Source organism: Buteo buteo, chromosome 21 (assembly GCF_964188355.1).
Source record: "Buteo buteo chromosome 21, bButBut1.hap1.1, whole genome shotgun sequence".
Taxonomy (NCBI): domain Eukaryota; kingdom Metazoa; phylum Chordata; class Aves; order Accipitriformes; family Accipitridae; genus Buteo; species Buteo buteo.
Genome location: NC_134191.1, coordinates 19,023,446 through 19,050,862, shown reverse-complemented (window position 1 = coordinate 19,050,862; position 27,417 = coordinate 19,023,446). Strand labels below are relative to the sequence as shown.

General features: G+C 41.5%; 1 protein-coding gene across 4 annotated transcripts in view; it reads left to right on the top strand.

The window, feature by feature from the left end:
• The window catches only part of SFMBT1 (Scm like with four mbt domains 1), an 85,179-nt gene that overhangs the window by 38,478 nt on the left and 19,284 nt on the right, over positions 1-27,417 (top strand). The window contains exons 2-12 of one of the 4 annotated variants that reach the window (XM_075053268.1): positions 51-183; positions 4,743-4,825; positions 5,260-5,427; positions 12,908-13,002; positions 17,925-18,165; positions 18,611-18,699; positions 19,618-19,864; positions 21,367-21,464; positions 22,559-22,660; positions 25,021-25,171; positions 27,015-27,097. In XM_075053268.1, coding sequence (XP_074909369.1) covers positions 5,400-5,427; positions 12,908-13,002; positions 17,925-18,165; positions 18,611-18,699; positions 19,618-19,864; positions 21,367-21,464; positions 22,559-22,660; positions 25,021-25,171; positions 27,015-27,097 — 1,134 coding nt within the window. In that variant the 5' untranslated portion in view covers positions 51-183; positions 4,743-4,825; positions 5,260-5,399. Of the gene's footprint in view, positions 1-50; positions 184-4,007; positions 4,213-4,576; positions 4,826-5,259; positions 5,428-12,907; positions 13,003-17,924; positions 18,166-18,610; positions 18,700-19,617; positions 19,865-21,366; positions 21,465-22,558; positions 22,661-25,020; positions 25,172-27,014; positions 27,098-27,417 lie in introns of those variants that run through there. The other 3 variants (XM_075053270.1, XM_075053272.1, XM_075053271.1) reach the window with 3 other exon arrangements.

The following is a 27,417-nucleotide window of genomic DNA, read 5'->3' as shown; positions in this document are numbered from 1 at the left end:
CATCTGTACGTGTTTGGTACTTCGCATTGTTCTTTCTGAACGTTTTTCAGACAGAAGTTTGTAACAGAGGGGTGCTTTTGTCCTGAATGGCTTTTCTTTCTGAAACGCCAACAAGAATCTCCACTGCAAACGCTGGACCTAATTAGAAGATGTGCTGAACAGGACACTGTTTATGCCACAGCTGTAAGTCCTACAGTAAAAGAATTTGTTACAAAAACTCTTTAGATGAAATGTGTGTGCCGTCTCCTCTCACCGGGAACTCATAATTAGTATTGCCTTGAAGTGAAAAAGCACAGTTGTATGTGTGAATGGGCATAGGGACCAGGACGACATTTATCCCCTCTCCTCCCGCCTCCAGGGTATGGTCCAAGAATAACAAAAAAGACCTTTACCTTTCCTTGTGAGCAGTAGATTTATCTTCATATTCAGTGGCAGAGTTGTAGGTTTCAGGCATTGAAGAACCCCTTCCCTGCTCTGACAGACCTCTGCAACAGGTTTTCTGCCTGTCTGTGCGGAGTGAAGCTCTATACGGTAGACCCAGGCTTTTGAAATAGATTTTACTGGATGCCTTTGCATGAAGGAATTTGCTGAAATCTGATCCTTTCTGTAGCTTCTTTCCCAGTCCGTAGGGGTGTCTTCTGTCCCCATTGTCTCATGTGCCTTTGTTTTAAAATAATATTAAGCCTTAGACACCAGCTGATTTACTTTAATTCAACATCCAACTTATGTTTGATTTCTTTTCATATTCAAGTGAGCCATCTGGCTTTAATGAACTGTAACTGTTTTTAATGCTGCCTCCAGTTGCTAACATCTGAATATTTCATGTGCTGAAAGGAGGTTTGAAATGCAGAAGTGAGACTGAAGAGTCCAAAGTATTTCCAAATCAGCTCTGTTCCAGCAGCACTTGTGCTCCGCTCCCCTCGAGATTTATCAAAAGATAGTCTTTGGGGTGCCAGACTGTAAGCATCAGCCATGGCGGGTGCTAATTACAAGTACTCTCAATTTTGTGTATGTAAAACACCAGAGCTGCTTATGAAATCCTGAATAACTACCCAGCTTGACTTGGGCACAGTATCAATCAACTTCAACAGGAGCTGCCAGTATTTGGCATCTTTTAAATAAACAGCCTCTTTGGTGTTTAGGTTTGGGTTTGTTGTTTTGGTTGTTTGTGGGGTTTTTTTTGGGGGGGGCAGTATGGGGTGGTGTGTCTTAAATATTTCCATGTTGCAAAAAAAGATAAGTTAGTTTTACATCACCTAGTTTAGTTATAGAAGTTAATTGAGAGCTGGATCCCATAAACTGAAAATATCTTAATTGCAATTAAATTCTGAGGGTACTTTGCCAGGACTACACTATTAGAAACCAGTGGCATATCCCCAGATTTGTTAGACTACATGCTTTGCTCGACATTTTTCACAGCGTTGCCTTTGTTTTGGCTTAGCAGTGTGACAGCTGATAGACTTACGATAGGCCATTACCAAGAAATATTTTGATTAATGATTAAAAAGTATTTTGTTGGTTAGTCCTTCACTGTGTGCCAAGCATCGTGCAGATTGCCAGTGACATCATCTTCCAGCATTATTTCATAAATGGTAGAATAAATGGAAGCTTAGACTGTCAGTCTGTCGACAGGAGGAAAGGGTAGGCTGGGAACATGCGGTTGCGTTAGCTTACCCTGCACTGCTTTGTCCTGAGAGCATGGAAGAAGTACATAAGGAACCAAAGGAGACTGATAGAGATTGGTACCTTAATTTCTCAGTGACTTTCTCATAGAGACAGAGCTGAATTGGGAGTTAACTTGTGACCTTGTAGGTATATGCTGAGCACAGTCTTTCTGAGCTGGAGAGGAGTAGGTTAGAAGCAGCATAGCAGAAATTGGCAGCCGAGTTCCCTTCCAGATGCATTCCTGAAGCTATAATGAATAAAACCATATTAATAACTTCTGCACAGTAGATTTTTGTGGCATTAAGCTACCATTCAATAGGAGCTCTTAATGATACCTCTTGCTACTCTTAAAAATTTTTATTCTCACATGTAATGAATTTTTAAAGTTGACTGTATTTTGATTGTACTTGAGAACTTCCTGCACCACTGAGCACTATTGGTGGATACTTCTTTAATTCTATTCAAGTTTGTTGTTTTGTTTGCATGTGAAGGAGGCTATCAGTGTTGTAGACAGGAGATTTCAGCCAGGCCTTTCAATGCTTTGCACTGCAGTTCCCTAAAATTCATGCCAAAAACTGTAGCTCAGTCTACAGTACAATTTTGGCATCTCACTTTCAGTTGAAGTGTAACTTGAGTTTGGTTTGACTCGTGTGATATTGCCAGCTAGCAAGCCTGGATGCTCCACAGACGTGCTCAGGACGTTTGCAGCCTGCTACACAGCATTTTACAATTAAGCCACGGAAATCCTCCACAAAATGGAATTATGGTACTTTGGGAAGGTTTGGAGGGGTTTCTTTCCCCCCTTTTTTTTTTCCTTTCCAAGTTCTCTGTGTCTGAATGGTGGAAGCATGTCTCGGTTAACTTGCTTTGCATGGCGACCACGGGAGCCTAAAGATACTGCTATCAGCAGGGACAGGGACAGTGCCCTTCCCGGTCCCAGCCACAGGCGTCTGCCCAGTCCTTGTGCCTGCGATTACGGAGCTGCCTTCTCTGTTGTCTCGGAGAGGCTGCCGAGGAACTGGGCAGGCAAGCCGGCAGAAGCGGTCGCTCTCCCACCTGAACTTCCCTGTAATAGAACTACTTCTTCAAAATACTTCATTTTTTAACAGATAGACAGATTTTCAAAGGAAAAAGCATTTAGTTAGAATTTTTCACACCAGCTGTACTTCACAAGCTGCTTATTTGAATGACAATATAAATGCAACTGCAGCCTGCATAAAGCTGCTTAAGATCTGCAGGCACTTGTGGTGGGATGGAAGATGCTCTTTCAGAGAGAGAAGGGCTGGGTAGTGTCTTAGTCATTTGTAGTTACTGTGTGTCCAGTCCAGTTATACCTTCAGAAGTCAAATCATGGTTGCACCTTTAGAAGCAGTATCGTATTGGAAAATCTCTTAGTTGTGATACTCATTTTGAAGTAAGATTTTTGTGTTTCCATCTGCTAGGCAGCTTGCATTACTTACAGATTAGTCCATGCTGTAGCAGAAAAAAAAGCCCACTTAAAATAGTTGGTTTCTTTAACCTTAAAAAAAAAAAATAAAAAGAACCCTCCCACAAAACCTCTGTAAGGATTATTGGGTAGTCTCCATAGACACTATAGGTATGCAAAACTCAAAAAAATTTAAGACTTTTCAAATGTGTTAAAATGTAGTTATTAAAAATGTGTTTAGGTGAGAAGTGCAGCCTGTGTTTTTTAAAACCTGATTTTTAGTCCTCTGCAATATTTTCGGTATCTTGCTTAAAAAGAAAAAACATGTGCTTCCCAGATATTCAACAAGAAGGCAAAGGATATTTGAAGATTATCTTTTTTTTACAAGACTTTTTAAGCCAATAATCTTGTTTTTGAGGCTGCCTCATGCCCCATCTCATTGATTTATAGAAAGTTGTCAGTCAAAGTGTGATGTTAATAAAGAAACATGTAACCTAGGCTTTTATTTACTATAGAACTTTGCTTTAGCGGAGAATTTTGTAAGGGAAAAAATACTCGCAATGCATTGCCAGTGCAGTGAGCTAGTGGGCTTGCTTTAGATGTGTCCTTCCTTGGTTTCTACCATTAATAATGAAATAATGATTTAACTGCTCATAGGAATAGGTTTGAAAGTTATGGCTATTTATCACAAAATGTTTAGGAGTGTAGTTCTGCTCTTTTATTATATATATATTTATATATTTTATTATATATTTAGGTTATTTTCCCCTGATACACATCAGGGCAGGAATACCTTCAGCTTGCACAACTATAAAACACTCTGTGCGTGCACACGCATGTGTGTAGTAAAATGAAGGTGTGAAAAACAGCCAGTTTCAGGGCACTTTTTTTACAAGTACCGTCCTCAGATGTTCTGCAGGGCAGTAGTTTCTGGTTTGGGGTGGCAGGATAAGACGTTAAACGGGTCAGCCATCTACATTTGTACAGCCTCTGTATTTGTAGCGTGGGTTTGTCAAAAGAGACTGCAAAATTTTCTTGTCGTGCTGTCTCCAAACAATTTGGGAGTCTGGTGGCAGAAGGGCTGTGTCCCTTGGCGATGAAGGTGATGCTTAAGAAATTTGGTGAGTGGAAGGATTATGAGTTATGGGTAGGCTGGAGTTGTATCACTTGTTTGTTTTTTCTCATACCACAGGATCATAATTTTAATGTAATGTAGTTGGGAGCAGTCCTCTGCAGTTGTACAGGGCTGCTTCTGCTTGAAGAACCATTGGCATGGCAGAAGTCAGTACAGACATCTTTTAAGTATACAGTATGAGAGGTGACTGTTACCTGTATTGAATATCTTAAAATATGTTTTACCAGCTAATATACAGTAAAATGAACTGCCATAAAATCCAAAGAAAATGTTAAGACTGGTAAAAGAAAATTAAATTAAAACAAAGTACATCTCTAGGTGTACAGAGTATTAATAGTTTTTTCCACTTATATAAGAGACAACATTTTCATAATAAATGAGCTACTGTGTCAAAGCATAACAGTTTCACTGGTGTCTTCAAGTCCTGTTAAAGGGATGAAGTGATGGCTCCTTGGTTGAACTGTTAAGAATCTAGTAAGTTTAAAATGTGTACATATATTTAAACTTGTCTTACAGCCATTCAAGAACAGAGTTGCTAATTGCCTGAAGGCTTGTGGACAGCAAATGGCTAAAGTATTAGAAACACACAACCTGAGCAGGTATTTTGTAAGCCTCATTGTACTCTTTCTTTGCTAGTATCAGTTTGGCTTTCTTGACTTTAGGCATTTTTGTTGGTCCGGGTGACAAAGGAGATGGATTCTTGTTTTGTCGTGCTTCTAAGACATGACTTGGTTAGTTCCCTGCTTCTTTAGCCTTGTGAAGGGTTGAAGGAGCTCTTGAGAGGGGTGGATTTGTTGGGGGGCTAAAGAGATGTTGAAAGTCAGTTTATAATTGACTGATTTAGGAAATATGTTTTTTCTAGAATCAGTTTGGTCTGCAGATGAGGGATGTGGAATAGCTAAACATATATAAACGCAGTGAGATGCCCTTGTTTGCTTTAAAGTTTTTGGCTTATTGCTGGAGTAATGTTCTTAATGTATCTTAAAAGTAGTTAAAATCCGATAAACATTTTCTTATCAGTTGTTCTTTTCAGGTTTTTTTCAGGATCCCTTCTTGAATGTCCTGGCTGCCAGTAGAATTGAAGGCGGGAGGCAACTCATGACCACCAAACTGTGACGGCCTTGGATTCCCCTGCTTTTGGCTGCTCAAAATAATCACTGGGCTACTGTGGAGATGAATGGAGAACAGCAGTATGATGCAGGTAATAGTACAGCTGAGCTCCCTGGCTAAAAATTCTCAAAAAACTTGGCAAGTGAGATGGAGCAAAGATGAGCGCAGTGAATGTTTCATAGTGCATGTGTCTGATGCTGCGTAGTGTATACAGGGAGAAACTCAAATTTCAATGACTGTGGGTTAGATTCTGGCTACAGGGCTTATGTTTGTTATTGCTCTATTTCAAAAGCAGGGTTTATCATTGGCTTAAAGGAGGACAAAATCTAACCCAGCTTAGTAATTGTGTTTTAAGAAGCTGTGTCTTTCCTCTTTGTGATACCACTATGAGATGGGGTTATGAAAAGCTCAGTGGCTTTAACACTACTATTTTAAGGCATTTGTCTGTCAAAGTGGTTAATATTATCTTGTTCTGTCCTTGTGTTCATCTTGTTCTTAATATTTTGACAAGGTTGTGCTGCTGGTTTAAAAAGTCAGATAACTGAAGTTGTTTGCTGCCATTGTAATCTGTCCTGTTTTTCTGATGTGCCTTGGTGTGCCTGCTTTGATAGGCTTGGGATATCAACTCCTAACCTGCTGCAGAGTGGTATATTATGATAAATTAGCTCAGGTTTTGGTTCACCTTGAAACACTAGGCTGGGAAAAGTGATTGTCTGGGGTGGCTGGGGATACTAACAGCTTTCTGAAACACTTCTGGAATTGTACACTCTTATGGGGGTAGGGACCATCCATTTTTCTGACTTGGCTGCCATGGTTTGTTCCCTTTCTTTGAGGAGGTCCCTACCTATAGTGTTGGTACAGTTAATATAAAGTAAATTTGAATTTGTAGTTACCAGTGTAAACAATTACATTAGGATTTTATCTGAGTATTACTTTCCTTTGGTATTTGTCCAACAAGCAGCTCTTCTCATAGGACAATTGGTAGCTTTTGTACCTTTACTTTATGAAAGTCTAATTGCTGTCAGTGTTACTGAAGAAAAGTTAAACGTGATTTTAATCTACAGTGCTTTTAGCAGAATGCTATCATCTGCTTTATGATGCTGAAATATGCTTTTTGATTATTAATTATAGCCAATCAGTCAAGTTGTTGTAAACATTATATCCTCAAATAAGCAAGAAAAAGCAGCATGCTCAAGTATGCAGAATGTCTCCAGGCACATGCAAACGCTGTTTCCTCTGCTAGTGGAAACTGCTAACTTCTCTCATGTAGTGCAAGAAAGAGAAAAGGCTTTGAGCAGCTGAGAAGAACACTAAGGACACATATACATGGTCAGCAATGGGGTGTTCACAGGCACATCCTGCTGTAGTAGAACCTTTATTGACATTTTTCCATCTTCCTCAAAAGGTATCAGAGGTCACACAGTCCTCTCTGTGTGCTTTTGGAATAGCTAGGAAGGGTTTGATACTGCATTGAAATTACTCAACAGCTATTTTCCTGAGCATCATATTTGTGCCTGGTTTGAGTACAGGTGACTGTGAAAAGCAAACAATAGCTGAAGAGAGCTTTACTTGCTGAGTTCAAAGCTAGTTTCCAGCAAATGCTACACATGTAAGCGTAAGCACATTGGTTTTGTTGTGCCCTCTAATATTGTTTCCTGAAATGCTTTGAGTTAGACCAGTCCCAACCACTACTGGAACATTCCCTTCATATTCTTTGACTGGTGTCATTTTTTCCACTTGATGATTTTTAGCAGTTTTGGAGATTCCGCTCTGTCTTTTTGGTTGTTACATACAGGCTCTCTGCCTACAAGAACCCAGACAGTGGTCAAGGTTGTTGGTTGTGATGCTCTCCTGCACTACGAGGGGATAAGACGACTTTCATTCTTGTCACAGACTTCCTCAGCTGCTGAAATTCCATCCTCTCTTTATTTATTCATGGCCTTGCAGCCAGTATAGATGGAAAAGATTAACTGTTATTAAAATCAGATTGAAATATATCTAAGTTTCAGGGTGAGAAACCTTTAGGTTAGACTTAATTGAAGGTCTTGCAGACTTCAGTGTGATGTACTTAAATGTCCAATATGACAGTCTTCAACTAAATCACATTAAAGATGCATGAAAACTATTTGCAGTGAGAATTTAACTGAAATCCAAAGATCAAAACAGTCTGGTGTAGGCTGTTTCCATTGCAGGTATTTTTAAGGGCTAAAGTCCTTAATATTTCACTACCTTCTTGTGTCCAAATGGTACAATTCAGTATTCTTTCTCTTCCTGTATGCATCAGAGAGCAGCAGGACATAATTCATGGTAAAATTCAGAAAGGAAGAGGTAGTGTTCAAAATGATGGTAGTAGAAATAATGATAAATGGGAAGCGATACCCCTACCTAGGAAGCTTCTAGTATTCTTGCAGACAATTTTCTCACCTCCAGAGTGGATAAGAGTTATCCACAGAACCTCTGTAGGACACTTCTCAGATTTTACCTGAGAAAAAGTTAGCTTGATTCGAAAGCTTTACTGACAGAAACTAGTTGTATGGTGAGGCCACAGAGATGAGACTCACATCTGGTTTCTTTTCCCACATTTGCCAAAGTTGTTCTTTGCCACTGAGCTAACGTGAGGCTCAGTCATCCTGTCTAATATAGTGTATTGGGTCTGCATGGCAAGGTTTTGGTAGCATGGGGGCTACAGGGGTGGCTTCTGTGAGAAGCTGCTAGATGCTTCCCCTGTGTCCAAGAGCCAATGCCAGCTGGCTCCAAGACAGACCCACCGCTGGCCAAGGCCAAGTCTATCAGCAACAGTGGTAGCACCTCTGGGATAACATATTTAAGAAGGAAAAAAAGTTGCTGGGGCACAGAAACTGCAGCCAGAGAGAGGAGTGAGAACATGTGAGAGAAACAACCCTGCAGACACCAAGGTCAGTGAAGAAGGAGGGGGAGGAGATGCTCCAGGCGCCGGAGCAGAGATTCCCCTGCAGCCCGTGGGGAAGACCACGGTGAGGCAGGTTGTCCCCCTGCAGCCCAGGGAGGTCCACACTGGAGCAGATCTCCGCCTGCAGCCCGTGGAGGACCCCATGCCGGAGCAGGTGGGTGCCCAAAGGAGGCTGTGACCTCATGGGAAGCCAGCACTGGAGCAGGCTCCTGGCAGGACCTGCGGATCTGTAGAGAGAGGAGCCCACGCTGGAGCAGGTTTTCTGGCAGGACTTGTGACCCCATGGGGGACCCACTCTGGAGCAGTGTGCTCCTGAGGGACTGCACCCCATGGAAGGGACCCACGCTGGAGCAAGGGAAAAGTGTGAGGAGTCCTGCCCCTGAAGAGAAAGGAGCGGCAAAGACAATGTGTGATGAACCAACCGTAACCCCCATTCCCCGTCCCCTTGCGCTGCTGGGGGGATAGGTAGAGAATCCGGGAGTGAAGTTGTGCCGGGGAAGGGGCGGGGGGGGGGAGTATTTTAGGATTTGGTTTTATTTCTCATTACCCTACTATGGGTTGATTGGCAATAAATTAAGTTAATTTTCCCTACTAAGTCAAGTCTGTTTTGCCCATGACAGTAATTGGTTGAGTGATCTCTCCCTGTCCTTATCTCGACCCACGAGCCTTTTGTTGTATTTTCACTCCCCTGTCTAGCTGAGGGGAGAAGTGATAAAGTAGCTTTGGTGGGCACTTGGTGTCCAGCCAGGGTCAACCCACCATATATAGGAAAATATGTCTCAGTGTAGTAGAAAGCTGAATTAATTTAGGACTTACAGCAATTAAGAATATGGGGAGAAAGAAACATGCATATATGTACACCCATTTTATTAGATTAATAAATTGTGCTTTAGGATTAAATGGATTAAATATGATTTTGCTTCTTGTTATCTGTCACACAAATTTGCAAGTTTGGTCACAGTAGTGAGAATTTCTGGTGTAAATATCTGAGGTTTTATTGAGCAGTTTGAACTCAGACTGATCAGGATATTTAATACAGACATATGGCCCCTCAGGAATGTAGCTTCATTAAACTAGTCCTCTGTATATCCTGGGATCTGCTAACCTGCGAGGGTCTTGCAATAGGGTCTTGCAAAAAATACCAACGGACTAGATCAAAGGCTTGATTTAAACGGCCTGCTCTGCTGCAACTGTCCTGACAATAAAACCAGAAAAGCGACTGCATTCTGACTCTCAAAGATTTCCAGCTATCATGAGCCTTACCAGAGAGATGGTCCTTCACCAGACTCTTAGAGTGTTTCTGCATTCAGATGTTGAAAAATAGATACTTGATTTCTGAGATTTTTCATGGTTTATGTAGTCCTACCACATGACACAATTAAAAAAAACTAATTTACTGCTCTCACTATGAAACCTCCTACAGCATTTTTGCTTTGAGCTTTATTCAACGAACTTTTCATGTTCCACATTGATTCAGTTAAGTAAGCACTGCGCTAAATAACCTGGAATGCTGTGGCAGGGCCGTGTATGAGAAGCAGCAGATAGATCTGTTAAATTCTATAGCTAAGCATGGTCCTCAGCTGTGCCAGCCTCCTAAAGGAAGGAAAGCACCTGAACTCCCCAGCTCTGCATGCTTGGTGGTTGAAGTACAAGGCTAATCACCTAGTCTCATTTAATCGTAAAACCTTAGTAAAGTGTAAATGCAAGCTGAGTTGAACTCTTATGAATGAATGGAACAGCAAAAGTTCTGGGTGTTTTCTTAAAAAGCTTTTTAAAAAATCCCTCTGACTCAACAAAACTCCCAAAAATAAAGCAGGAGGAGTATTAAATTTGCAATGAGTGTTGGACAGGAATTTGTGATATTTTTTTTTCTGTGAAAAATGAGTTGCACGAGAGCATCTGGGTGTGCTGGTGAGATTTGGGCACTGTACAGTACAAAGCAATCAGAGCCCTTCTCACCGCAGTGCAGACCTGGAAGGAAACAGCTCTTTTGGATATGAAAACATCCAGGCTGTAGAGACCGTGGATGAGTGGAGTGACAAAGGACCTGTGGTAACTCTGATCCAGTTGGGAACTGGTTTTAACTGTCGTTAGAGGCAAAAGAGTAGCTGGAGCAGCATGCAAACTGGCTTTCTCAGGAGCTCCTTGCAGCAATTAAGTGGCAACATAAGTTACTAATTGACCCTTTCAGTGTGTTAAGTGACCTGTGCCTCATTTAAGGAGCTTAACTGCCCCTTAGACAGTTATCTGATGATAACATGTTATTGAAGACTTGGTGCTGCAAGCGGCTTGGTAAAGAGCACGGCTGGAAAGCCTCAAGATCCGTGTAGTATTCCCAGGTCGAGCTACTTGGCTTTCAAACTTGCTAAAAAGCACAGAGCAGTCACGTTGCTTTATGTTTCCCTTCAAGCAGGAATGCATTAGACATTGCAAGCAGTGCTTTTTACATACAAAGTGCTTTTGGAGTTGGATGAAAGTGGGGTTGTTGCTGCTGTTTAGCAGCTGGGTGCTTTTCTTTGGGAAAGGGTGAGCTGGCTTTCTCTAGGCAGGAGAAAAATCAGACAACGTTTGCTCTTGGTTTCGACTGATTATGGATATGTTCAAGCTGATGTTTCTTCCCACTTTGGTTCTGCAGCTGTAGACTTAAGCATTTTTATGGTTATATTAAAGTGCTGTTTTAATGAGTTAAGAAATCTTAATCTGTTTTAACAACATTTTGCAATGAAATTATGTTTTTCTTAGAATGACTTGCAGCCAAAGCTTTGATCAACTCCACCCTAATTTGCAAACAGCTGTGGTGTGTTCCTTAACCTCTTTACTCCCTCAAAATTTTTTAAAAATAAAATTACTTGCTTCTGCCCTTCTCCAGGTCTATTTCTGCAGTAAGTTATAAATTATCACCTGAAAGCGATGGTGACATTCAAGCTCTGAATTTTTTGAGCTCTGAGGCTTATGAAGGGCCAATATAACCAACTGTGGTCGTTTAAAAATAGCAAAGTGAAATCGGGTTTGGGAGACATAAGAGCTGCCTTTAAAACAGATACTGTCATCAGCAAACAAAAGCTAATTGAATATACGTTTCTAAATTTTGGGAAATTATAATTCCTAGAAGTACAATGAAAAGTCAAAGATAAGCTTAACAATCAGTTTGAAGGTAAAATGAACCTACTTTACACTCAAGACTTGTACGGTTTTTAGACAATTGAATGTAGCTCAGAATTTTGGGCAAATATTTGCCCCTCTCTATTCAAGTACTAAGAACTGCTGTGAAGCATACTTAGCAGGTTGTCAGCATGTCCATGGGTCTGATATGGGCATGCAGTAGTACTTCATTCTTTTTTTTTTTTTTGGACATGTAATGTTTCCTACTCAAGCTACCACTCCTTGAAGGAACAGTTACCACCTGTCGTAAGAAAGTTGGAGTGTGTAAGAAATGTTGGTGTCTTATAATCTTTGCTGCGCTCTCCCCGTGGTTGTGATACACAGAGATTTCTCCGTTTTCAAATACAAACAAGGTATTGGGTTTCCTTGTACCGAGAGAAGGAAATCTCTCGTGTTCATTCATAAAGACAACTATTATGCAGATTGATAGAATTGGTCTAAAAGTGGAAATGAAAAGCTTTACTTTTATGTCATGTCACTGCCATCCCATTTTGCTGGTGAACCTGAAGCTGTAGTTTGTGTGTTGAGGTTAAAAATGCCACTTACCTGAGGTGGGACCTTCTCTGGTCATCCCGCGCTGTGCCTGCAGGAAAAACATAATGTTGCTGCATGCTGAACTAAATAGGGGACCTGAAGTCCAACCTGTGTTGGTTGTGGTGTCTTTTCAGCGGAGCGGGTTACATGTTGGAGAAAGTGGGAATAGGAAGGGGGCAGGGAAGTGAGCCAAGAACTGCAGGGGAGATCGGGGCTGTGGGACAGGCTTGACAATAATAGAAAATCTGACTAATTTGTAGTGTGGCTCGCTACAGCTGCTTGCTTCTCTAACAGCCTAAGTGAGTTTTGAACTGTGGCTTTAGTGGTTTTAGCACATTTTTTGTTTTAAATGCATCCAGAAATGAGATTTTCTTGGTCTAAAGAAGCTGTTACACCTTATGAGCTGGGTTTTTTTAAGTGACTAATTTGAGTGTTCTTGATTTCAGTTGTGTCTCGAGCTGTTTTCTTTAGGACTAGCCTGAGTCGTCCTCTGTGCTTTTGGTGTTTTATAACATCTAAATAAATACTATCTAGCTTTAAATTGAGGAGAGTCATATTTCAGGGTTTTTTTTCTAGTCTTTCTTTTCAAACCTCTTACTATTGGTATTGCTGTTTCCTGGATGACTTTTAATTTAATACACCAAAGGTCCAGTATGCCCAGAGTTTTGAGTCTCTTATATTTGTTGATACAAATACACAACTCTTCTGCCTATATTCTCCTCTCACCAATTGTAAACAATTTCTGCTCAAGCAAAATCCTCAGGATCTCACTATTTTTCAGACGAGATACAATTTAAAGTCTGTGTGTTGAAACGTGTAACTGAAGTTCACTGCGCACTTGTGTCCTCAGTCACTTGGAATTGAAGTGGGTTTTTCTGTAGTTCTTAGTAGCCTGAAACTTACGCCAACAGGTTGCTAAATAGGAGGAGTTTGTCTTCTCTTCCAGATGCTGGTTCCAGTGTGGAAGAAGTGGAATTCAATTGGGATGAGTATCTAGAAGACACAGGAGCAACTGCTGCCCCCCATGGATCTTTTAAACATGTGAGTAAGGGAGTGTGTGTTTACTTACCAACTCCTACATCAGTTTTTTTTTGTATACTGAATGTTTAAGGTTTCTTTGAATGAGTTGATGCTCTCAGATCTGGAAGACTTAACTAGAATCATGTTTCTTAAAGAGAAATGAGGAATTTCACCTTTTTATTACTGTCGTAATTATTATCTTGTCTTCCTCATTGTCTGAAGCACAGGGTAATCCCATCCACAAGTGCTGAAAGTTAAGGGGCTCCTAGTCTTTTCTGCACCAGAAGTTAAGCTTAATTTTTCTCATGAAGGCCAAACTGGCCAGTCTCTTTCTTCTTTTGGTGATTGCTACTGGATAACTGCTATGGAAGAGCTAGCTTTAGAGAGTTGGTGGCATAGTTCTTGAACAGCAGAAATCATATGTGCTCTCAAAGAAGGTTTTAATGGTGGCTTTCAAGGAGGCCAAGGAGAAAATAATAGCTCTGCCAAACACTTGACTGGAGTAGTTAGAAAACTGATTAGGATAATTTTTGATCATGGGCTTAATGGATAGTATGAAGTCTTGATAAGCCCTTGTCTTTGCCCTTAGATATCTTTAATCAAATGTTTGTTGGAAAAATCATGCACTGTCCTGTTGGGTGAGATCTGAATGTGAAGTCTGCCTTCTTGTACTGGGTTGTCAGTGAAGGTGAACAGCATAGAGCTGGTTTCCAAACCTCTTGGATCTCTTCCAACAATTGAAACACCTTCCAGACTGCCAGCCTGTATTCTTATCCAGCTCTATTAAAGTTACTGTTTTGCAGTCTTTCAAAGACTGGCTGTGGGACTTGTGCCATGGCAGTGAGGGTAGTGACTTGTGTGTGGCACATTGCTTGGAAAGCACTCCGTGGTGCTCAGGTTTTCGGGTCTGGTATCACCACTTTCAGTACAGGAGACTTGCATCAGAAGGAAAACAAACTGAGGTCTGTTCGGGAAGGATCAGAAAGCATTTTGAGTCCAAAGGTAACGTGCAGAAGTGCAAAACATTAAAGATCTATTAAAATGTGGCAGTTGTGTTAGCAGTAAAGATGCACAGTAAATGTGGACTTCACAGAGGCTCTTCCATACACTGGGATGTAATTGTAAGCTTTTTGTTCAAAATAAGCATTCAGGTATCTCATTTCAGAAGGGGAGAGGCCTGTGCTTGCTTTGTTTTTGCTCAGTGTACTAAGGCTCTAGCAAGAGCAAGCTTACTCAGAGCGGTGGCCTCCATGCAGCCCACATTGAGGGAGAAGCATGGAATTGGAGCAGCGGCATTTTGCAGTAGTGCAAGGAGTGGTCTGTCTGGTCCTCCGGTGTGGTTTACCTTGCTTGGTCTCTGTTAAAGAAACTTGCTATCATAGCTTGGACATTATACAAACTAATTGTAATGCCAGCCTTACAGTGGTGGCCAAGTGAATTAACGCTGCAGCTATATTTTGTTAATCAGCAGGAGACACACTTTGAATGACTTTGTTACTCCTGCACTGAACTCTTGGCCAGCTCAGCTGTGTCAAACGAGAGGTCTGATCGCTGTGGCCGCGGTCAGTAAAAACGCAGTTAGTTTTAAACCAAAATCCATGGTCTGTATTGTTATTACTCTCCGCGCGTGTAGAGCACGGTGCGGTTTTGCTGGTGCAAGTGACATCGTCGTGGAGAGTGCTTTAGTGAGCAGGCGTGGGCGAAGCCCGGCCGCCTCGGCCGGTCCTTTCCTGCTGCATCGGGTGCCCTCTTGTGGGCAGCGCCGCGGGGGAGCCGGGCCGGGGGAGCCGGGCCGGGGGAGCCGGGCCGGGGGAGCCGGGCCGGGGGAGCCGCGCCGGCCCCGCTCCGCACCCGGCCCGGGGGGCTGGCCGGGGCGCTGCGCAGGGGGTCATGAGTGAGCGTGAAAATAGATGCCTGCGTGTTCAGAAGGGGGCCACCAGGCGTTTGCTAGCTGAGTTCCCTTAGAGTCTGTCTGGAGGCCGATTTTGATGTTCTCTGTATGATAAGCTAGGCATCAAATTTTGGAAAGTTAATGCTGACCCTGAATTGACAAGCAGAGAGGAGCACATTACAGCAGCGTCGCATCACCTAGATCTTGCTGTTAATAGGAATTCAGTAGTGCAAGGTCACATGCTCAGGATTTCTGCTGTCCATTAGAAGGCATTGGTTTGGAAAAGGTAGAGGAGGAGAACCTCAGTGTTTCTGTGACAGCCTGTCTGTGTTACGAAGCACTAAAAAAATGTTAGTGCGATTCCAAGATACATCAGGTGAGAGAGCCTACAGGCACTGATGTCTCTGTGCTAGCAACTGGTGGTCCCTCCAGCTGGAATCTGTGCAGTGCTAGTTGCTTGACCAAGCTCTACCATCAGGAGAGCTAAGAGGGAACTACCTTTGTACTCTCAAAAAAATAGAGAGGAGAAAACTAAGCTGAAGAATAATATTGGCACAAGAGCAAATGGACATGTATAAATAAATTAATTAATATAAATAAATTTTAGATGGAAACTTAATGTTTTTGTTTGGTTCTTTTTAAATATTGGAGTGGTGAGACTGTGACCAGGCTCCCATTATGAGTGGTGGGGGAGAAATACCTAACCCATGTTGTAGGAGAGTACATGATCAGGTTAAGAAAATGTAATGCATGATTACGCAGCCTGTGTTAGCAAAGAACTAGACTTGCTGGTGGGAAAGAGGACTTTTTCATATTTGTATGCTTTTAGTAATTCTGAAAGTTTTGCTCTTGCTATGAGCAAGATGCGTTGGAAAATGTAAGCTACTTCTTCAAATTAAGCGTGTTCTAATGTTTAATTTGTTTGCATTTTAAAAATTAAACAATATTGAGATCAAAGTGACTGTTCTGCCTACAATCTAGCAGGAAAAAGAGCTTACCAAAACCTGGAGTTGCACTGGATGCCAGTGTTGTCATCCTCCCCCCTACGTCTAAATACACATTCCCTAGAAATGTTGAATGCTCTTTTTTAATTCCTTTCTGCAACTTATATGTGTGTGTAAATACATATTAAAAATTAAGTTAGTGTTCAGCATCATCTGAACACATGTATTTGCTGTGTGTTCTTGCATGCTCCTAATGCTTTTTGCCTGTTCATTATCATTATCTCCTTCGGAGCCAAATCGGATCCTGAGGTCTGACCTGTGACCTGGCACAAAGTGGGAGGATAGTGCTCGATGGGAAGGAGGGCCTGGGAGTTGGAGCTGCTTAAGCAGTGCTGTCACGAACCTCTCGTGGCCATCTCAGCTTGCCATATGTGCAGCAGGAAGCTGCACTCTCAGACCCACTGCTCCAAAGAAAATACTCCCGGAGCCTCCACAGCATCTTCTGCTAGCTAGTGTGCTCAGTGAGCCAGCCTAAAGAAACAAGTTTTGTGCTTTAAACCACTTAGTGGTGTCGTCTTGCCCAGCTGCCAGGAGAGGGGGCTAACTTCTTGGTCTCTGCTGTATCCACCGGGGAACATAAATGACAGTGTTAGAAAAATGCACCTGACTTCAGGGAAAGCTCCATCTGTTGCTGTTGGTTTCGTTGAATGCAGCTCTCTCTGCCGTGAGGCTTTGCTGAAAGTTCAGGTATCAGAAATCAGCTGCACAGATTTCCCAGTTCCTCAGACTTTGTGTCGAGCTCATGGCTTTTCTCTCAGGAATCAGAATATGAAGTCTTTCTTAATATCTCTTCAGCAAGACAACTATCTTTTTGAAGAGATGACCTCTGTAATACCAATTCAAAATTCCTGCAGGTATTGGGTCCTGCTGATTTTGTTTTTAAGAAGGGGTTTCTCAAAGTGAAGGCTATTAACCTAAAGTATGTGAGCAGTTAACAGAGGCATATGCTTTTCTTTCTAATGTGGTTCTCTTAGTTTTATTTTTAGCAAACCAGTATGTGCTGGCTGATGAGACTATAATAGCTATGCCAGTTACTGAACCGTCAGTGCAGAACTGGTAATAAATAACCCAGAAAATATCTACTGCATCTGCATCATACTGAAAGCCTTTTTTTGCAGTTGAGTCAAAGAGGAAATGGAACTTGGGACCACTTAAGAAGGAAGACACTGGTTACATTCAGCTGAGAACAGGGGATTGACATGTTAGATTTTTAAGACTGAGGCCATGGAATTAAGCGTAGCTCAGAAACATACTGTAGTGAGAGCAGAACAGGGTCCTTCTGCTCTTTCAGGAATGTTTGAGCTGGGGGAAGTTTGGGATACAAGAAACTTAATGTTTTGCCTTCTCTTTTTAAGTTCATGTTTCAGTATCTGAATACTGTGCAGTCAGATTCCTGACCTGCGTGCGCGCACACACGCACACAGTATTTGGTGCTTTATTGTTGTCAAAGCTAGAGTTCACTGAAGAACACATAGTGTTTATGTTCTATGCAATTTATATAACAATGCTACATACAGAATTATTTGGGTTCTTGCGTAGAGACATTAAAAATCCTTATTCTGCAATTTGTGCAGATTTGTGACTTCTTAAGTGAGCATGGTGGAAGAGACACTGATACTGTTACCTACAGCATGTGTATGTGCTTTAAACAGGCTCTTTGTCCAAAGAGGTTGAAAGACATAGTTTAACACAAAAAGTCTGAGTTGTGTTGCTGAGTTTGACCTTTAGTTTTGCCTAGCTTGGCAGCGCAGCTTGAGTTGGAAAGCTTTTCAGTGATGGGTGAGGTATTGTGCAGGGCAGGAAGATGAATTGCAAGATATTGATTTAAGGTTGAAAAGATACTATGAAATGCAAAGGAGATTTCATGAGTGATGATTCCATGTACACTCCAATCTGGTTCACATAACATGATGAAGTTGTTTCACTGAAGAGACTGGATGGCATTTGGCTTGAGGTTTTCTGCTAATGAACATGTCCAAATTGTTCCCTCTGTGGTTCCACAAAGTATCTGAGAGATGCTCAAATGTGATGATCTTCTTCCTCTTCAGGTGGATACAAGTTTGCAGAATGGTTTTGCCCCTGGTATGAAGCTAGAAGTTGCTGTCAAGTCTGACCAAAACACCTACTGGGTAGCCACCATCATTACTACCTGTGGGCAGCTGCTCCTGTTGCGCTACGATGGTTACGGGGAAGACCGCAAGGCTGACTTTTGGTGTGATATCATGACAGCTGATTTACACCCAATTGGCTGGTGTGAGCAGAACAAGAAGATTCTCAAAGTGCCTGAAGGTATTGGCTCTATATGCAGAAGTGGGGAGTACATACAGAAGTATGCTTTTGTCCTTTGTAAGCCTGGCAGGTAGTCTTCATAATTGCTGTTATGCGCAGGGGGTGTTGCTGTGATGACAAGTTGAGGTTGTCTGCCGTGTTTTTCTGAAATGCCATGACTTACAGTAGGAGATTGCTTTTTCACCAGAGAGGAGTTAGCTTAATTTCAGAACTAGACTTATTTTTACAGAGACTTGTGGTTGTCTTAATCATCGCCCACCAAATTCTACTGCTTTGTCATTTCCTTTGAAGATTTTGTTGGTTTTTTTCTTCTTTTAAGGTGTTACTGGTGAGTATGTGGCAGATTCTTGTCAATTAGGCAGCACAAGAGCATAGTAACATCTTGTCACCTGAATAATATTTAACTGACAGGAAGAATCACAGTCTTTCTTCACTTTTCACTTAGGTATCAAGGACAAGATACCTGACCAGGAGGAATTCCTTCAGCGGGTGCTGAAAGGAGCATGCAGTGCTCCTGCTAACCTGCTGGAGGGGGTAAGTGCTGCGATGTGCTGCATCTTGGGTTTTGTCTTGATTTTCCCCTTTGTCATTAAGGAAATCCCTATTCAGATTGTCAGTTCAATTCCCTTTTTTAAGTTTAGAGAGCATTGTAATATGCTGCTGACCTTAAAGTTCCACTCTCTAGTGTTTCCTATTTACAATATTTAATTTTGATAAGTGTTGTCCTGAAACATATCTGTCACTGCAGGTTTGGGCTGTTCATTAATTCTATCAAAAGAAAGACCTTTTTCAAACTCCCTTAGGTTTCAGTCTTCCTCCTGTTCTGCTCCTCCTTCATACAGCTCTAAGGGAATAATCCTTTATTTATCTAGCTTTCATGTTGTCTCCTTTCTGAGTTGACTTCTTCTTTCACTTTTTTTTTTAACTAATGGGCAGGTTATTGTTTCACTTGCATCTTTGCTAGTGAAGAACCAAATTTGTATCCCCTCCTCTGCACTTAAGACAGTATTTACACCTTGTATCAGTGTCTGGTTGTAAAGTACAGAAGATAATTTTTTTGGAAAATGCTGCCAACATCTTCTTGACAACTAACATTTTTATCTTTGTATGTTTTCTGTCTAGTCATGTTTGTATGCTAGATGACTCAGTTTTAGAAAGAGATTATTCATGTTTCCTTCAAACCTTGAGTATATAAGTCATAATGCTTCTGAAAATGATGAGGAAGACTTAAGTGAAATTTGTGACTGTATCTACAGGCAGTGCAGAAGCTCACCAGCGCAGCACCAGCGATTCTAAACATTGTCATTTCTGTTGTTTTGTGTTAGTAAGGGACCTGTATTTCTTTACTTCTGTATTCATACTTTATTTATGCAAAAAGAATGTTTATAAAGAAGTGGAATTACAGGATTTGTTTTGTTCTGTTGTACAGAATAATTTGTGTTCTTTTTGTAGCTTCACAGAGGGAAAAATCCATTGGATCTCATTGCACCAGGGTCCCGATTAGAACTGCAAAACATCCGGGATTCCCTGGAAGCATGGATAGTCAACGTGGTAGAAAATGTTGGTGGGAGACTTAAATTGCGATACGAAGGGCTGGAGGATTCTGACAAATTTGACCAATGGCTATTCTACTTGGATCCTTTCCTTCATCAAGTGGGGTGGGCAGCTCAACATGGATATAGCCTGCAACCACCTTCAGGTACTTCAAAACTTATATGGTGGTCAGAGGCTAGAGAATACTGCTGCTGCTTTAGTGTTCTAAAACTGCCTTCTGGATGCATATGGTGGTCACATAATCAGTGTGTCATCTGACAAATATTACCTAGTAAAATGTAAGTGAAAACACCAGTAAATAGTCCTACAAGACTTTTCACTCATTCAAATAAGTTGCTAAAATGGTTTTGCCTGTCAAAACTTTCTACCTGTTTGTGGAAAGGGAGGAACTGAGGAAGGGATTGCCTTCATAGTTATTTTTGGTAGGTTTGTATTCCTGGTGGGGATAAAGTCATCTGGTTTTGAAGTACTGCTCAACAGGAGCTTTTGCCGTTGTGACTCCAAGACCACTGGGCTAGTTAAGGCACTGTCTAAAGAGGTATTATGTGGATATGAAAATGTCCTTAAAAATGGGTTCTCAGGGAACGAGTGCATGGAAGTGGAGGCAGAGGGTGGGACAGATGACCATGTTTCCCAGGCATGTGCATGTCAGTGTGGGTCATCAAAGAAGTGGGCCATAAAATGGCTGAAAGACAAATGGGTTGCTTATGAGCTGAGCAGTGATGTAACATGTTTCCTGATGAGGGGAAGCCTTGGGATAAAACTGGAAAATGTTGAGCGTTTACACTAAAGTCTTTCTACAAAGGCAGGTGTACATCAAAGGTTCTGGCACAGTCTGTGCTATTAGTTGCAGAAGTGCAGTTTGTTTAGAACAGTTGTTTTTGTTGTGTTTTTTTTTTAATGTTTTCCCCTTACGGCAACAAGAAATTGTGCTGAGGAAACCAAACCAATTTCTGTTGAAAAGACTGAGCATACTGCCTTTCCTAGTTCTTGACCAATCTCTGCTGAAATCACAGTTGTGAAAAGGGAGACACCAAATTGCTTACAGAAACTAGATGGGTGGATTCCACAGCACTATTTAAGTGAATAATGTCTTTTAAAAATATTAGTCAGCTACTGGATTTCTTTCCTTTTTATGTCTACATAAGACCTTTGATATATTCACAGGGATCCTTTGTGCGCGATGGCACTAGTACAAGTAGTTCCTTTTCTATCAGAGGTGTATGATCTGCAATTACAGATGCTAAAAGAGTAACTTAGCAGCTGGGACAGAGGTGTGGAACATTTCTTGAACTTTCTGCTTGCTTAAGCATAAAACAAGCTAGCATTATCCAGCTGGGGATTTGTTTTCTGGTCATACGTTTCTCCAGAAGTTTTCCTCTGTGTTGATGTGATCTGTTTTCTCAGGAAAAACTAGACTAGGCAGCATATGGGTGATACAGTGTTGCTTGACTGAAGTCACTTTTTGTAACACATCCAAATGTTGAAGAAAACAATTTTTAAGAAGGAAAGTATTTGCACGGATAGGAATTTAGCGGTTGGAGGAGCACAAATCAAACATTTGGCTTCATTGCTGTGTGTTCTGAAGGTAAAAAGAAGGAGGAATGACTTCAGTCACTGTTTTCCTATTTTTTTTTTTAACTCAAGCCATTAGGTCCTTGAAGAGTGAAGCAGATTGGCAAGAGATCCTCAAGAAGGTGAAAGTGGAGGAAGAGGAGTCATCAGTTCCTACAGATCTCTTTAAAGTAAAGGCACAATATGTGTAGTTTAATGCTGTGGATGATGTCATGAAAATGCTATATTCCTAAAAGTGATTCAGGGAAGTCAGTCATTGTTGCTCAAAATCCTTTCACTGTTTCGTTTTCTTTGGGTTTTTGGGTGTTTTTAATTTTTTTTTCCTTCTCCCTCTAGTTTAAAAAAGTAAGAATAATAAAAAACAATCATACTATTATAGAATTCTTCTAAGTTAGACAACGCACCCATAACAATTATGTGAGCCATTAGTTGTCATACTGGGAAAAATTCCTGGTTCTGATGCTTTATAATGGCATCTCTGGTTGTTCACCAGCTGGTCTTGCGAATTACTGCCCTTCTAGAGGAGTTCAGGGTTACTACAGTCTCTATAATTGTGTGAGTACATTGAAAAGCTTAATGTGTGTAACAACTAATCTGTAACCTGATATAGTTACACATGGTATGTAGGATGTCCTGTTATATACTGAGTGTTAGTAAAAGTTACTAATGCATCTGAATTTAAATATATATGAATTGAAATTAAAAAAAATCTTGACACATTTTGAGAAGTAAATTTAGTCCTTCGAGTTCTTAGTTTATTTTTCTCAGCTTCATTTGGACCCTTAAGCAGAATGGAAGAGGAGGTGCTGTTGCTCTTGAATGTGTTGGGTCATATACAGAGCAGGATATATATAATTCTGGAGCAGGAGCCCTGTTTTGCAGGTTTTTGTTAGGGTTAAAATGGAGACTTCTGTAGTTCTCTTTTATTGTAGCTCATGATGAGTGCTAAAGGTTAGGGGAGAAAAAACCATTTCTATTGACTTACCAGACCACCCTGTAGTGTGAAATCTTGCTTCTGTGTGGAGAATGTCAGAGGAGGAAGTCTTGGGGACTCAATTTCTTAAAACTTATAGAAAACTGTCAGTCTCAGACAGCGTAGTTGGCCTTTTCTCTTCATTATAGAGAGGTTGCTGGGACTCTGACAAGTTCATTTCTTAGCATGAACCAATAAAAACTCAAAGTTATCCTCTTCACTTGAATTATGTAAGGTACATCTTTTTTTGATGGAGAAAGGCAGGTAATCACACTGATACATATTTTTCAGGATAAACCTGTGATTGGAGTGCATTCGTTCTCTGAAGGCATGAAGTTAGAAGCTGTGGACCCAATGGCTCCTTTTGTAATCTCTCCCGCTACAGTTCTCAAGGTACCAGTGTTCTTTAACTTGTCCTGCTAAGATTCAATTCTATTGCTACTTCTATTCTTAAATGCTCAGGAAATTCTTGTTAATGGATTATCTTAAAACCTTGAACTAGTTTTCACATTAAGTATTTTGTATGTCTCTCTTAGGGGACAAGTTGCTGTGAAAAAGAATCTTAACTGCTTATGGTGAAGCCATTGGATTTGAATGGAGGGGAAAAGTTCCATGAGGATACAAGCTCAAAAGATCAAATGGCTAAAATTGTCAAACCCAGATTTTTAAAATTAGATATAATCCCTTATAATCTGAGTATCCACCTGAAGATAGATTTGGGGTTTTTTTTTTGCAAAGGTTATGTCATTATTACGTACAAGCTCTGACGTTTAGGTGGCCTGATTTTCAAACAAGGGCCCACACATGGGTTTAAAAGTTGAAATGAAAACTCTCCAACATAATCAGGTTTTGAGCAACTTCTGTCTTCTGGTGTTAGTAAGCAGGTGAAAGGTTCTCAAGAGACCTGCTTTGATGTAGTAAACCAAAGTCTTGCTGTACAACGTAAAACCAGGACATATTTTAAAATCTTTTTTTGTGTATTTTCCAGGAACTGTTGCTTTTTCTTTAGGACAGATAGTCTCTCAATATAGTATCTTACATTTTGGTGGTCTCTCTTTTAAACTCTTAACATACTGTGGTGGGTTAACAGTGGCTGGACGCCAGGTGCCCACCAAAGCCATTCTATCACTCCCCCCACCTCAGCTGGACAGGGGAGAGAAAATATAACAAAGGGCTCGTGGGTCAAGATAAGGACAGGGAGCGATCACTCCTCAGTTACCGTCCAGGGCAAAACAGACTCAACTTGGGGAAAATGAACTTAATTTATTACCAATCAACGAGAGTAGGGTAATGAGAAATAAAACGAAATCTCAAAACACCTTCCCCCCACCGCTCCCTTCTTCCTGGGCACAGCTTCACTCCAGAATTCTCTACCTATCCCCGCAGCGGCACAGGAGGATGGGGAATGGGGGTTACAGTCAGTTCATCACATGTTGTCTCTGCCACATCATCCTCTTCAGGGGCAGGACTCCTCACACTCTTCCCCTGCTCCAGCATGGGGTCCCTCCTGCGGGAGACAGTCCTCCACAAACTTCTGCAACGTGGGTCCTTCCCACGGGCTGCAGTTCTTCACGAACTGCTCCAGTATGGGTCCCTTCCACAGTGTGCAGTCCCTCAGGAGCACACTGCTCCAGCGTGGGTCCCCCACGGGGTCACAAGTCCTGCCAGAAAACCTGCTCCAACGTGGGCTCCTCTCTCTACAGATACACAGGTCCTGCCAGGAGCCTGCTCCAGCGTGGGCTTCCCTTGGGGTCACAGCCTCCTTTGGGCATCCACCTGCTCTGGCGTGGGGTCCTCCACAGGCTGCAGGCGGAGATCTGCTCCAGTGTGGACCTCCCTGGGCTGCAGGGGGACAGCCTGCCTCACCGTGATCTTCCCCACGGGCTGCAGGGGAATCTCTGCTCTGGCGCCTGGAGCATCTCCTCCCCCTCCTTCCTCACTGCCCTTGGTGTCTGCAGGGTTGTTTCTCTCACATGTTCTCACTCCTCTCTCCAGCTGCCATTTCTGTGCGCCCTGCAACTTTTTTTCCTTCTTAAATATGTTATCCCAGAGGTGCTACCACTGTTGCTGATAGGCTTGGCCTTGGCCGGTGGCGGGTCCGTCTTAGAGCCGGCTGGTATTGGCTCTGTCGGACATTGGGGAAGCTTCCAGCAGCTTCTCACAGAAGCCATCCCTGTAACCCCCCCACTACCAAAACCTTGCCACACAAACCCAATACACATAGAGTTTCTTCAAATAAGATGCTCGCTTATTACTAAAAGGTGCAACCAGTTCCAATCAAAGCAAAATCTTTTACTTTTCTTGACATTTTCATGTACTGCTCCTAGTTACTTCAGGTTTTGCTTGTGACAGTCCATCCCCGGACACAGTTCAGCCTTGTTGAAATAAGCAGTTATTACAGAATGGTAGTAAGACCACAAACTCTTAATTTCTCTGCATTTTTTTCATAAGAAAATTTCATATAGCACTTGATCAACTTATTTTTTAAGTGTTCATACATTACCTTTTATTATTATTATTATTATTAATTTTTGTTAAATTTCCAGATAATGCAGAGGAGTCTGCTGGTTTATGAATCCATAAATTCTCTTTTAATTCTTTTTTTTTTTTTTTAACCCTCACAGTATTTCAAGGTAAAGGGTTCTCATTGTGCAGTGTTGCTGTTTAATAGTTATCAAAATGGGTGAGAGGGAGCAGTTAGATCAGTATGTGCTACTTACAAGACCACACGGTTCTCTTTTGGCTAACTACAGGTATACAACGAAAAATATTTCATGATACAATTTGATGACTTGAGACCAGACAGTACAACCAGCCAGTCTTACATTTGTCACGTCAACAGTGCTGGTATTTTCCCTGTGCAGTGGAGTCTGAAGAATGGCTTGCATCTCAGTCCCCCACCAGGTATGTTTGTGCAAGCTTGTCATGCTCGCTCTTCTTCGAAGGAAGTAGATTGCCAATCCCCAGAGCGCTATGTTTAGGACAACGCTTTTGCAAAAGAATTACATGTAGTAACACAAGCAAAGAACAAGAAAGATCAAATTCTGAGAAACAGGAGCTTTGAGTTAGTGAAACTGAAGTTTCCTGGGTACGTGCCTGGATTTGAGAAGATGACAGTGGCTGGGGATGCTGGTCATGCATCAAATCCTGAACACTTGAACGAATGGAGTATGTGTTCCAGGGCTGATGGCAATGGTGATTTCAGCATTAATTAACATGATATGAAGCCTATGGTCTTTGCATTGGATTTTTGCTTCTGGTCAGAATGGAACACTGTTATCCAACATTTTATAATATTTTTAGAATATCTTATATAACTGACAAGTTAATGAAGTTTTTTTTTTTCCAAGGACCTATCAGGCAAGGTAGCTGATTGCTGAAACATTGCTTCGGGACATAAGGGAATAGGGAAGTGATCCTCAGCTACTGAAATATTTATTAATTTTCTCAAAATGGAAATGTCAATGGTATTGTAAAACGAGGAACACAGTACTCTTATTCACCACCACAGAATTCTGAATGTTTTGTTTTAGCTGCTGGTGACATCAGAGGAGCAAAAACCATAGGATGTTTGTCTCTTGCCTTTCCTTGGGTAAGGTACAAAAAGTGGCTTTGCTTGACCTAGCATTACCTAGAATTTTGCAGGTGAAAGATAAAAACTCACTTTCTAGGCATGTGACTGGAACTGACAAAGATTTTAAGCTTCTCTCCTCATAGTCCCCCTGGAAATGGTGGGCATTCTGAATTGTGTGAGGTCCCAAGAGCCCTACTGGCACTGATAAAACTGAGAAAAATAAATAGGTCCTTCTGTGGTTAGGCCCTGTCTGAGTGGTAGTTGAACTAAATGTTTTTTGATTGTCACATCAATACTACATTCTTAGTCTAGGTTTAAAATTGTGTTTGATTTCTTAAACCCTTGTCACAGGCATCCCTTGCAGGGGAGTGCTTCCAAGTTAGTACTGGAATAACTGCTGCAGTTGTCTCCTTGCTATTATACTGCCAGCCTCAAACTATCATGGCAGCACACTTCTGCACCCAGTTCCCTCCAGTTACTTGGTTTTTATTAGATCACAGGGAAGTGAAGTATTTCCTCCAAGAAGAATTTAGTTTGTCTTTTTCTTGGAAATATGCTCTGTCTCCTGATGGACTCCATGTTAAGACTCTTCCCTTCAAACATGTATGCAGATTTACAGCTGTTAGCAAACTTGATGAGCCTCTTAGGACATCTAACTGCTCTCTTTAATGACTTAGTATTTAATGTGTTTTTGTGAGAGTAATATGTTGGTATTGTGCACTTTTTGAGTGCTCTAATTTAAAAAAAAATTATCAGAGCTGACATGACATCAATGAAGTAATCTTGCAGAAACTTCTCCTGAATTACATCTGTGCCCTGTGAAAAGGGTGCAAGCGCTTCCCCGTGTCTCGATTGCTGCCCTTGTCTGCTTAGCAGGTGTACTTTATTCACACTTCAGGTTGCTTTCTGTGAAGTCACTTTTAGTTTGACCCCATTTCAAGTCAAAAATGGGAGTCAAGGTGTGGCAATGCCCAAAGCCCTTCTGCAATGAAAATAAAGAGAGTATCTCAAATATGAGAACCATGCTGCGGGCTGACCTCAGATGGCTCAGTGAAGCCCTAGTCAGCTGACAAACTTGAGTGACCCAAACAGATTTCAGTGATCTGTATGTCATGTCAGTTTGAAATGAGTCTCATGCTGTTAAATCAACCCCTTTGCTTTTTCTTCACCTAGGTTATCCTGGGCAGGACTTCGATTGGGCAGACTACCTCAAACAATGTGGTGCTGAGGCAGCTCCCCAGAGCTGCTTCCCTTTGGTAAGGTTCTCTTGCAGAAAAATCTCTCTTCTGTTACGTGAATGACACTCTTGATTCCAGGGAGAACCTTTTGCATGTTTTTTACTTAAATTACCTTTTCAAGTAGAATAGAATAGTTCAGTTGGAAGGGACCTACAACGATTACCTAGTCCAACTGCCTGACCTCTTCAGGGCTTACCAAAAGTTAAAGCATATTATTAAGGGCTTTGTCCAAATGCCTCTTAAACACTGACAGGGATGGGGCATCGACCACCTCTCTAGGAAGCCTGTTACAGTGTTTGACCACCTTCTCAGTAAAGAAATGCTTCCTAATGTCCAGT